Source organism: Centruroides sculpturatus, unplaced genomic scaffold, assembly GCF_000671375.1.
Source record: "Centruroides sculpturatus isolate CEXI.00-Female unplaced genomic scaffold, Cexi_2.0 scaffold1254, whole genome shotgun sequence".
In the NCBI taxonomy this organism is placed as follows: domain Eukaryota; kingdom Metazoa; phylum Arthropoda; class Arachnida; order Scorpiones; family Buthidae; genus Centruroides; species Centruroides sculpturatus.
This window is the reverse complement of record NW_019385373.1, coordinates 90,980-103,489: the sequence shown is the minus strand read 5'-3', so window position 1 is coordinate 103,489 and position 12,510 is coordinate 90,980. Positions and strand designations below refer to the sequence as shown.

General features: G+C 25.3%; 1 protein-coding gene across 1 annotated transcript; it reads left to right on the top strand.

Annotated features, from left to right (window-relative positions):
- The first annotated feature begins 634 nt into the window (after positions 1-634).
- Positions 635-10,508, top strand: LOC111638276 (trissin receptor-like). The gene is made up of 5 exons (XM_023383952.1): positions 635-762; positions 3,697-3,868; positions 4,255-5,281; positions 9,103-9,184; positions 10,338-10,508. Exons 2-5 carry the CDS (start codon positions 3,706-3,708, stop codon positions 10,506-10,508), a joined length of 1,443 nt encoding a protein of 480 aa, XP_023239720.1. The 5' UTR covers positions 635-762; positions 3,697-3,705.
- Positions 10,509-12,510: the final 2,002 nt, after the last annotated feature.

The window sequence follows — 12,510 nt, the reverse complement described above, 5'->3', positions numbered from 1 at the left end:
TAAAGTAACCATTAATTAATAACACGTAATAATTATTTTTTCTATTAAAGAGATAATAATCTATTAATAAATGTAACAATATATACATTTTACTCTCGATTTGCTTGTCGCTGGAAGGTGATAAGCCGCAATATATGAACGGGAATAGAAGCGATACAAGAAAGAATAATAATAATAAAAAAATTATTTATATATATTAAAAGAAATATATCGTTTTATATATATAAATAATATAGTGATTGTGATAGTATCTTAAACAAATTAATAAGATAATGCCATACATTAGTGTAATTAAGATATTACCTACAGGAAGAAGTCCTAAACCGAAATTTATTTATTATATTTATATATCTTTACTACGTTAATTTAAAATCATCACTTTATTATTTATTTTATTTAATCTAGTTTTTCTAATTAAGTAATTTGTCAGATTTTTAATGAAAAAAAAAATAATAATAAAATTTGATTTTATATTCTAAATACGGAAAATAAATTTTTTCTTCAATTTTATTGTGTAAAATCATGTGAAGATTGGGTGTCGAGCGACGTCATAAAGAGTTTATGACGTGGCAGAGATATATTTGTATGCTGTGACAGGCTCAATAACCAACCAACCGTTCTTTAGTTCGACTGAAGATACGAACGAGACAAGACGTACTAAAATTTCGTCCTTTGAGAAAATCGAAAATTAAATTAAATTTCTCATAAAAAAATAAATAATAATACAGGAAATATTGAAAATATGCTTCGTGCAATGTAAAGGTAAGTGTTTTAATTGTATAAATATCAATCGTTTGCATATATATATATAATTAAATTTTACACAAAATTTATTTAAATGAATAAATATAAATATATTGAATAAATAAATGCATAAAATATAATTACGTTTATTTATATTTTAGTTTCTCAACAGGTAGCTCGCGACGTACATTTGTTTTCGTTAAAAGAAAATAAAACTGCTAACTCTAAAACAAATTAAAATGTTTATTTTACTTATTAAATCATAAAATAATATTTAATATTTTAATTGAGAATTTTTTCCTATTATTTTTTTAAAGAATAAAAATAACGTTATTTAAAATATATAATTTTGGGAAATTGTCAATAACCTTTAAAATCAATATTTATTTTTGGAGAATTTTAGAAATTTTGTATTTTCCTTTAGTTCGTAAGAAAATTACAATTTTTAGCTTTAAATTTTTACTGTTTTTATAGTTATAAATTGATTTTTAAAAAATCTGTGTATAAAACAAGACTGTTATTGACTATAGAAACGTTTGTTGACATTACAAACGATTTAAGTTTATCCCTTCGACAGTTATAATTGTATCAGAATAGTTCTTAAAAAGCAGAAATTTCCGGTGTTTTTTAAAATTTTATAATTATAATACACTATAAAAATAATTCTAATCACATTTATCACAAAAGTAGATTTATTCTTGTTTGTTCGTCATTAAGTAAATATAGTCTTGTTCGTTAAAGTAGATAAATAAAGCAATATACTGTATTTTCTATATCTTTATTATATGAAGACAAGTTTTGTTTACGGAGGGATAATATATACACCATATAAAACATATATGTAAGTAATATTTGCATAGAATATGCCCCTAAGATGTGACACACCAAGAATACATTCGATATTTATTGTTATAGGATTCATGAAAAAATATACGAAAAAATCATATCGATTAATTAATATATCTTTTATTACAAGAAATAAAACACCTGCTCTTATTTTTAAAGTAATACATCTGTTGATAGTAACGAAGAAAAATATATTTAATGTTTCTTAATTTTTTAACAATAATTTTTTTATATTTAACTCATTAAAAATTATGTATAATATATTTTAAAAAGATAATAAATTTATATAAAAATTAATTTTATTATTATCTTTATAATTTCCCCGTAGATCTAATTTATGATTTTTTTTTAAAAAGATAAGCTTATTTTATTTTAAAAAGGAAGAAATCTGATTGTTTTTTTTTTTTTTATTGTTCTTAGGGGAATTTGATTGTAATTTCAATTTTTAATGCTAATAAAATACTCGTTTAGTAATCTGTATTCATAAGAGATTTCATTTGTATCGGTTTATTGAACTATTCTTTAACATATTTAAATGTAACGAAGTCATAACCTTAGAAAGGAATTAGATTTCAGTTAAAATTTCTTTCTGTTTAATAAGAGATTAACGTTCTCACTACGGGAAACTTTTTACACTCTCAGAGAGCCTTTTATAAGATACTGGGATAAAGACTTTAAGGGATTCGTATGGCATCAACCGGACTACAACTGTATTCATTTAAATACCTGCAGTGGCAGAGACAACCAGAGGGATACGATACTTATTAATTATTCAAGTATTTAACATTTTCGAGTTAGCCTTCTTTGGATACTTCTGGATTCGAACTAATCTAGAACAATGCAAAAATAAATAAATCTAAAACAAATGTACTGTGTAAATTATGAGTTCTGTATAGAAAACTGTGATGGTTGAAGAAATATCAATGACCATTGACACTTTCTAGTCATTGTCGTATTTGTCTCACACACACTTTCCTACGTCATTTCAGCTGTCACTACTTTCTTTAATTGTTTTTGAATATTCCTAATCGAGTAGTGTAATCTGTATTTTAAATTAATATAAGATCAAAATCTAAAAATGTTTAGAAGCTATCGTTCTTGTATTTTTAAATTTATAAATAATATATTTTATTATATTTAAGCTTACCTCATATTTTTATTATATCTTTGTGGAAAAATTTCAATATATTCCCGAAAAATTTAATTTAACTTTTTATATCATGTTATAATATATTTTAACATTTACATTTATCAATTTTTTTCATTATATTATTTTTCCAACTACCTGTCAAGGTGACGTGTAGTGATAAGAACCGAGTACCATTCACTTGATTACAAGGTGGTATTCGATGTTAGCTTAATAATAAAATTCAAAATAAAAATAAACAAACAAGAAAAAGAAAAACTAATAACGAAACTTTTATATGAATTATTTATTTAAATTTAAATTTAAATTCAATTATTTTTAACTTAATAAACTAATTATATTGTTCAACATCGACCATTATAAAATATAAGTTCCGTAAAAAGCGTATTGCAAATTCAGAAAAGTTAAATAAAATCAATATATATATTGATGGTTTTTAAAATTTAAATTATATATAATATTTAAATTCATTTATAAATAAAGTTTATATATAAATATACAAATAAACCTTCTGTCTTTTTAGAACAGAAGAATAGAAAAGTTTTCAAATTGTATGATGACCTTCAGAGTTAATGGATACGTATAGTAAAGTTATAAAGCCGTATAAAAGTGAAACTTTTATATCCTATTTTATAAAAGAAAAATAAAATTATATATATATATATATATTTGTTTACCGCAATTCTCAAGTGATCGACAAAGTTATAAACAACACGAATATTGCCTTTTTCAATATATAAATAAGAACGTATATCATGAATTTATTCAAAATTAGAAATATTGTATATACAAATACACAAAATTACATCTCTAGAGTCTGTTTTCCACTTACTTTTAGTCTCTACTGAAAGAATTTTTAAACATAAAAGAATTTAGAAATGACTTCATTAGATATGCTTAATTAAAGCAAATTATGTGTAAATTAATATAATTTATTAGTATTTTTTTTCTTTATATAGTTTAAAAGAATGACCACAATTGAAACTATAATGGAATATGGTGAAAATGGTATAAATTTAACAAATAAAACTGGTTTTGATGACCCTAAAACGAATCAAATCTTTACTGATAAGACTACAAGAATATGCTTGATTGCCGCTTATACTTTTGTATTTCTTTGTTGTTTTTTCGGTAAGTTTGATAAATAATAATTGTTTTTTTAATTGCTTAAATTAGAAATAATTAAAATTAAAACATTTAAATAATAATAAAAAAAAGTAAAGAAAGTTCTAGGGGGTTAATTCGGTTTAGTGTTGAATCGAATAAACAGCTTGATAATGCTTATCGATTATATATTTTGAATGCTTTCACGAACTGAATATAAGTTTAAAATTAAATTTAAGTTGATAAATTTTAAAATTTTATTGCAAAATTAAAAAATTATAATAATATAATTCGATACTCTACTAACTTAGTTTATAATTTACGAAAAATAATTAAATTATTGACTAAGTCAAAATATATTATTCTTGTCTAATTTAATAACTTAGATAATTAAATTTTTATTATATTTTCAGGTAATTTCTTAGTGATTATCGTCGTCGTTTTACATAGAAGAATGAAGACTGTGACGAATTTTTTCTTAACTAATTTAGCATTTGCTGACCTTTGCGTTGGATTATTTTGCGTTTATCAAAATTTATCGTTATATCTGAGCACAAATTGGGCATTTGGTGATTTTTTGTGTAGAATGTATCATTTTATACAAACTTTAAGTTATACAGCTTCTATAACGATTCTGACCATTATTTGTGTCGAGAGATATTTAGCCATTATACATCCAATATGGAGTAAACAAGTATTAACTCTTAGAAGATTGAAAATTGTCATAGTATTTGCTTGGTTATTATGTGGAATATACTGTAGCCCTCGACTCGTTATGTATGGTGTTATAACAGTGTATAATAATACAACTAGAGACGATGAAAATATTTGCATAATGAAGAGAAGTTTGTACGATTCAAAAACATATGATTTAATTAACTTCGTTGTATGTTTTTTAACACCACTTTTAATTATTTCAGTTCTATATTTTATAATTTGTTTAAGGTTATGGACTAGTAAAGTTGTCGTTACTTACAAAGAAGGAACGAGTAAAAAGTTCTTCGAGGATTCCATAGAAGAAACTGAGTTTTCTTCGGAAGCTTCCACTAAATATACTCATAATCATTCCACTATTCGAAAGAATAATTCTTCCATGATCATAGAAGATCGTAGAGTAAGAAATAAATCAGTTTTAAGGATCAGAAAGAGAGTTATAAGGTTATTAGTTATAGTTGTCTTAGCATTCGCAATCAGCAATTTACCATTTCATGCTAGAAAACTATGGCAAGGATGGTCTTCGAGTTTCAAAGGTACTACTTATTCATCTTTTACATTTACTATAGTTACAACATTAATATTTTATATGAATTCTGGTATAAATCCTATTATTTATGCTTTCATGTCAAAGAATTTTAGAAAATGTATGGTTGACGTGTTATTATGTCGAGTGGTAAAGGGTTTACCTAAAAATAAAGCAATCAATTTAACAGATCGTAAGACGTAAAATATATAAAAATATATTAACAATTAAAATAAATTGTATTATTTATGTATTATAATAAAGATATATATATATATAAGTAAAATTTTACAATCTTTCTTAACATTGCATCGAACACTCGTAACCTTATTTATGCTGTGTTTTTGTAACCAGAACCGAATTTAATTTTCTTCCCCAGCATATAAGATGCTCCTTCCTCCATCACAATATTATAAATTTAAAAGATGAGGCTCTAAACTGTAGCTTGTTCAGGTTATACTGTATATAAATCCCTCTCGATTAGTTATTTCAAGATACTTATCATTAACCAAGACTAGATTTAGACTCACTATAGGCCTATATAATATATGAGATTAATCCATCGAATAATAAATTTGAAAGGAGAGATTCTATATTATTTCCTCATAAATTAAGGCCCTAAATAGTAGCTTATTTAGTTTAAATATAAATTCTATCTTGATTATATCTGAAGAAGAAGAAATTTTAAAAAAGGAACTTAAAATTTACTTACAATTATTATTTTTGAAAGAGAAATAATTTGTAATTTGTTATGAATTGTTCTTTATAAGATAACAGCTATTAAGATTAATTTATCCTCTTTGAATATTACAGCAAGCATCCGAGGTCATATTCATCCTTAGCAATGTCATCTTTAAAGTAATTTAACTTAATAATTATTTAAATAAAATGAAATAATAATATTTCAAAATAAGTAATTTAATAGAATAAAAGAATATTTCTATTTTAAAAAAATTAAGTTTTATTTTATATATAATTTCACAATTAAAATTTAATTATTTTACAAAAAATATTAAGCTTTTAAGTAGTAAAATTTAATTTTTAAATAAAGTTTTAAAATTATGTTTTATTTTTGTATACGGATAATGTAAAGATATCGCAAAATCTATTAAAATACCACAAAGGGTGCAAATTTTACTTTGTTAAATCTATCTGAAGTCTAAAATATTTCAAATTCCTAGAAATAATACTGTATTTTAGAACTATAAAGCACGATATTGCTTTATAGTTTGCAGTTCTCTATATCTTACGCAACGTTATTATACACTTCGGATATTTACACAATAGAAATACACTATAAACGATTATTTCTTTACTTTTACTGCATCATTGCACTACTGTTATAGGCTACATTTCAATTCTGCCAGCCATAACACACGGTTAACCTCTTCTTTCACTGTGGTGTATTGTTATCACGTTTACATGTAGAATTATCAAAGTTTAAAGTTGTGTAAGGACTTAATAATCGTCCTGTATTTACCAGATTTTCAATAGCATTGTTGATGATTCCTTAAATTATACAAGATTTATGTAAATTATTTATTTAATTATACATATTTATACAATTAAATAAATTATTATATTCCTTATTAATTTAATATATTATAATAATCGTTCGTATAATCGATACAATCAAAATTTGGATTAACTTAATTACTAGAAGATAAATTGAAACTACGAATAAAACTTTCAGATGTTATCAATATATTAATCAAATGATTTCAACTAATTAATTAATTACAGATAAATTAATTTTAATTGATGCGTATATAATTAAATTAAACTTAAATCATTCGTATTTATGTAAACGTATTCGTGCCTTTTAGATAAAAATATTTCTGGAGAAATGATTAAAAAGAATTTTCTCACATTTGTGTAGACGTGTTGTTTTCACACCTCTTTTAAGCATTTCTACAATGTCTTAACGCTAATAAATAAATAAATAAATAAATAAATATTGAAATGCACTGAACTAGAAAAATATATAATTTACACACATTAAATACAGAGTGAACCAAAAATCAGAAAAATCAATTAACTATGTATGATCCAAATGAACTGATGAATATTAAAATTAAGTTCGAAGCAACGTGTAGTATAATTATAATTGGAGTTAAAAGGTCGTAAAAGTGAGGAATTAAAGAAAACGTCGTAAAGACCTGTACTTTTTGGAGCAGAAAAATTATAAAAGAAACTTTCAATATTCACGTTCTATGAAATATCCTGTTCTAATGAAAATTCTTTTTCGCTTTTAATGAATCAAAACGAACTGATCTTCGAACGAATTAATTTTAAGCACACTTAACGGATTAGAAAAGAATTTTGGTAGCAAATTACATAGAATGTTTAATTCGGTTATACCTCATCACTGCTTTTACGACCGGTATAAAATTCGAATTATGATTGTATTCAATTTCCTATTTAAGTTAAAGCATCTTTTGTGATGTTACTGTGTTCTAAAGTTCACATCTAAGAATATATTCTCAATTTATGACGTTGAGTATTTAACAAATTAGAATTCGAATTACGACGTCTTTCAGCAATCGATTACAGATCGTAAAAAAAGGGGACATACGTATTGGAGAAAAATGTAATACTGGATTAGAATGCCTCGCTTAACGCTGTTTCACTTAGCGCTTTCTTGTCTAGAAACGCATCTTACTGTATATAGTATAAGTGGTAGATCCAACATAAACTGTACATACATAGAAAAGATATTGGAAGACAACCCAAAGAAAGTTTATATTACAAATCCTGTGGATGAAGTGATAGGAAATACCCAAGATGATGCGATTCTAACAGATCTTAACAGACTCTAATGCATAACACCTGTTGGGAAGATGACGATGATTATACTATACAATTTTCCATAAGCATCTTTATTTACATATGCAAAATCATAAATGCAGTCTATACTTGTACTGTACAGCTTATAGCTTTAGATCATTGACTAACAAATAAATCTCCGAAGAGAATTATTGGTTTGGAAATTGAAAATCATTATAATGAGAAGTTTGATAAATGTGGCGGCAGCAGAGAATATCGAAAGCCTATTATTAAATAACTTCTAAACTATTTGATTCTAGAGAATTTAATATTGCTAACGGAACTGTACAGACAAACGACGAAATCGTATTTTAAAAGATTTTATGAACAAAGTTCGAATGTGTCAAAACTTCAGTAATAAGCACTTAAATTATGTAACTGAGGAAGATTCTTTCGTGTTTTATCTACTAATCACGACGAGTTAATTCTTTAATCTTCAATCAGCGTGAGAGTTTTTTTTCTCGAATTCGATTATGTTTCTTTGGGAATAGTTAAATTTGTTGCAAAGTACATTATTGACCCTTTAATTTATTTTTCAATTTATCCTTTGAAAAAGGTGAATTTCCGGATTTAATTAAATATAACATTATTCCTTCAATTTGTAAGAGTAAAGGTTATTATGAAAGTTGTCGTTTTCGACCAATTTCTGTGTCCTCTGTTTTTTCTCGAAGTTGATAAAAAAATGGTAAGTTATATAAAAAGGTTCATGCTTTATACGCATTTATATATATATATTTATTTATTTATACGTAAAGGTAATTGTATGTATGTATCCAGATAACAAAGATAACGAAGGTGGACAGCCTGCTACCTCCACCTGCTCTGGTGATCTGAGTTTAAGTCGTTTAACATATATATGTATATAAGACTGAAATTAATTAATTTTTTCCTGTTTTTTAAATAAGTATGAAGTAGATTATTATAACACACCTTACGTTGCCGAGAAAATGTATTAAAAACATACTAACGTTTCCGGCCTATTCCATAGGGCATAGGCCATTCTCGGGTTAAATCAGAAGATTGAAACATCGGTGGTCCAAAAATAGAATACGTATATTTAAATACAAAAATCAATAACGGAAAATAAGAAAACAACAGAAAAAGTTATATATATAAAAATTCAATAATAATACCTTAAACAAACATTAATATAAATGATTAAAGTATATTCATAATACATGAAATTATAAATTAGGTGTTCGTGGAAAACTTTTTTGACTATAAGCTTCCAAGCCGATGGTAATTATGAAGTAATTGTCAATGTGGTTTTAATAGAGGTAAAATTAACTGGAAGTGATTTTATGACAGGTTGGTTATTAAAAACTTGGATCGTTCTAGATTGACAGTTGACTAGACATTCTGTTAATATAAAAATTTTGGGGTAATATCTTGTGTCAAATAGGTATTAAAGGAAAGCTCCTACAATGATTTGTTTTTTTAATAATGATCGGAAGCTTTGTGCGAAATTAATAACCGTTACTCTAGTTTTTAAAATAACTTTCTGGTGTTCCTCAAGGATCTGTTTTGGGTATTTATATACCCAGTAAATGAGTTACAGTGTCTGATTGATAATATCATCTGTTAAGCTAATGATGTAACAATGAGTACTGCTGATACCATAGCTCAACTTAACATTAAAACATTAAAACTTAACATTAAAACATGAATTTTTCAGTTATTTAGATCAGCTAAAACTGTCTGTTTTAATGTTGATAAATATTGTTATCATATTTTATTACCAATATAAAAAAATGGTAAAAAACTTAGTTTTCAGGGTAGGGATGGGTTTTATAAAAAAATTGTAAATGCTAATAACGAGTAAAATCGTCATTAAGTCCGACCCTACAGGAGATACACACGACCCCTGTTAATCGCCATCTTCTCACCTCATATTATTTCTAGAGCCTCTGGGAGAGATCTAAAACCCGCATCACCCCCATAAGTATGCCACACAGTATCTGGCTTTTGTCTTTGATTGAATCAAATTTAAAATGGAAAATTCTGTGTAACAATTTCAAATGAAATTGAGAGAACATTTGGATCATAAGGTTCGGTAGAGGCAAACCGTCAAGTAAACGAACGAACGACTTAACGAAGCGAACAATACACCTCCTAATTCACATTTTTATTAAAAAACTAAAGATATACTCGTCATATTCGAATTTTCTTTCGACAAAATTTAAATTTTTAAATAATAGATTATTTAACTTATTTAAATTATATTAGTCTATATTAATTTAATGTTCGAACTCTGAATTAAAGATGAGAAAAATCCAGTTCCGCCTCTGAAAGATGAAATCATTATGTTCTGTCGGAATTGCTGTTGGACTCGACGGTTTCTCATTGGTTTACATATAGACTACCGTTAAATCTGGACATCCCGCCCCTGATTTAATCACCTTATTAAAAGCTGTATTCATAAAATTACAGACTGAAGAACGTATTGGTACTTCCGGAACTGGAACTGTTTCGACACTATGTGAAATTGTTTTTATTAGTTTCGAGTCCGAAGCGGATCCACCTCTAACTCTAGATTGTTCGAAATTAGAAGGTACCACTGTTCATTTGTCCTTTATGTTAGATGTATACAAAATACAATAAGATATGAAACCTTCATTCAATGACTTCGTTTTACATTCGTAATTATTTCTCTATGGAAAGTTATGATATCAGGAACGTCAGGTAATCGATCCGACGTCAAAAGCCATTATAGTGGCATCAAGAATTTTTATAATATACAATTTTGGTACGGTGTCAATGTCATTTTCAATAAAACAGTATTTCGGTTTTCGAACGTACAATTGCGGTACGCTTTTTACGGGTCACAATTTCTTTCACTGTTGTTTTAAAGTGAAAATAATAGTATAATAATTCTTTCGAATTGTTTATAATGAATAAACTTTGGAATAATTAAGAAATAAATCTGTAATAACGTCATGCTTACAGATTTTCGGAGATGAACAGTTATTCGGTCGAGAATTTAATATTGTACACAGTACATAATGCTCTCGTATTCAGTTTAGGCATAATTTATAGAATCTATATTCTACAAATCATATACAGAAAAGATTTGTGTGTATATTTACGACTCGATTATAGCACTTCTGTTGTAATAAACTTTGGTTTCGGAATATAAATTCACATATAAAATCTGTATTGTTACTATGTCACAGATAATTGTATTAGAGAGAAAACGGTTTGGATAAATATTTTAAAAGAGAATATAAAGAAGCAGAAAATTGGGTAAATATGATTTGCACAATGATAAACTTTGTGACAATCTAAATTATGTTTGGTCGGAAGGGAATTATTTATTCGTCAATCCACGTGTGGAATAGATAGAAAAATAAAACAGTTGAGGATTGTCAGCATTATAAAATTTACTAAGCCTGCTGCGGGATTTGAACATTCTATTTAATTAAATTATATTCATTAAATAATAAATGTTATTCAGCTTAACATTTGTATCCAAATCGTAAGCAAATATTTATCTTACATTTACTCGATAGAAAAAAAATTATAATAATACATTAAATTGAATATCTAATTAGTAAAAAATTCAATCATTTCATCGTATATTAATCATTCTTTTTAATGTAATTATAATGAAATATATAAAACAAATTTAAATGGTTATTTTGGACAGATATATTAAATAACTTATTTATTATTCGTTTAATTATATAAGTTACTGTATTTGTAATTGGTTCATTTATTAATACTTATCGTATGGAAGACAAGAAATTTTACAGTCGTTTGTGAAATTTTATGTTGTAATTTTATAGACAAAAAGAAATTTAATGGAATGGCAATTTTTACAAATAGGAAGAATTTTGTGATAATATCAGAGAAAGAAATTTTGTAGCAATAAATTTTAATATCAAGTGTGCTAATTGCGTACGTCACAAGATTACCATACATTTTAAAATAATGAATATGTAATTTCTTAAGAATAAATAATATATTTTCTTAAATAAACTTTGACTTCTTTAATTACTAAATAAAGCAGATGAAGAAAGCCGATTCGAAAATGAATCGTTTCCAAACTCTTTGATATGAATTAGGAAGAATTGAAAGTTACTATAATTAGAATAAATTAACATTCCTTCAAATCTACATTTATTCTCATGCTAATTACAATTAATACATTTATAGATTATTATAGACTTTAATGAAATTAATATTAACACAATAGTGTTAATATTAATTTAACCATCTTAGTATTTTCATTTCGGATTTTACTGTTAAATATTGAAAAGAAAATCGAATAAAGTTGTAAATAAAAATTTATTTAAATTAAGTTTAATCTCAACTTTACTTTATATAATTATTATTGACTACGAATCACGGAATTCTACAAAATAACGATATACTTAAATCTATTTATTTTATTGAATTATTTATGACATAATAAATAATGCATTAAATTAAATGTTAGTCATTTATATTGAAAATTTCATATAACTTTTTTTATTAACATTTCATTATATTCTTACACACTATATATATATATAATTTAATAAAATATAAGAAGAAAATGGTTTGGATTTGATTTGTATATGATCATCTGTTTACGTTTTTTCATACAATTTTGTAGTTATCT

Coding starts and splice junctions, on each gene's coding strand:
- LOC111638276 (XM_023383952.1), top strand. CDS start 3,706: ATGACCACAATTGAAACTATAATGGAATATGGTGAAAATGGTATAAAT. Junction 5,282..9,102: donor AATTTAACAGATCGTAAGAC/GTAAAATATATA, acceptor ATTATAAATTAG/GTGTTCGTGGAAAACTTTTT. Junction 9,185..10,337: donor TCAATGTGGTTTTAATAGAG/GTAAAATTAACT, acceptor ATAAAATTACAG/ACTGAAGAACGTATTGGTAC.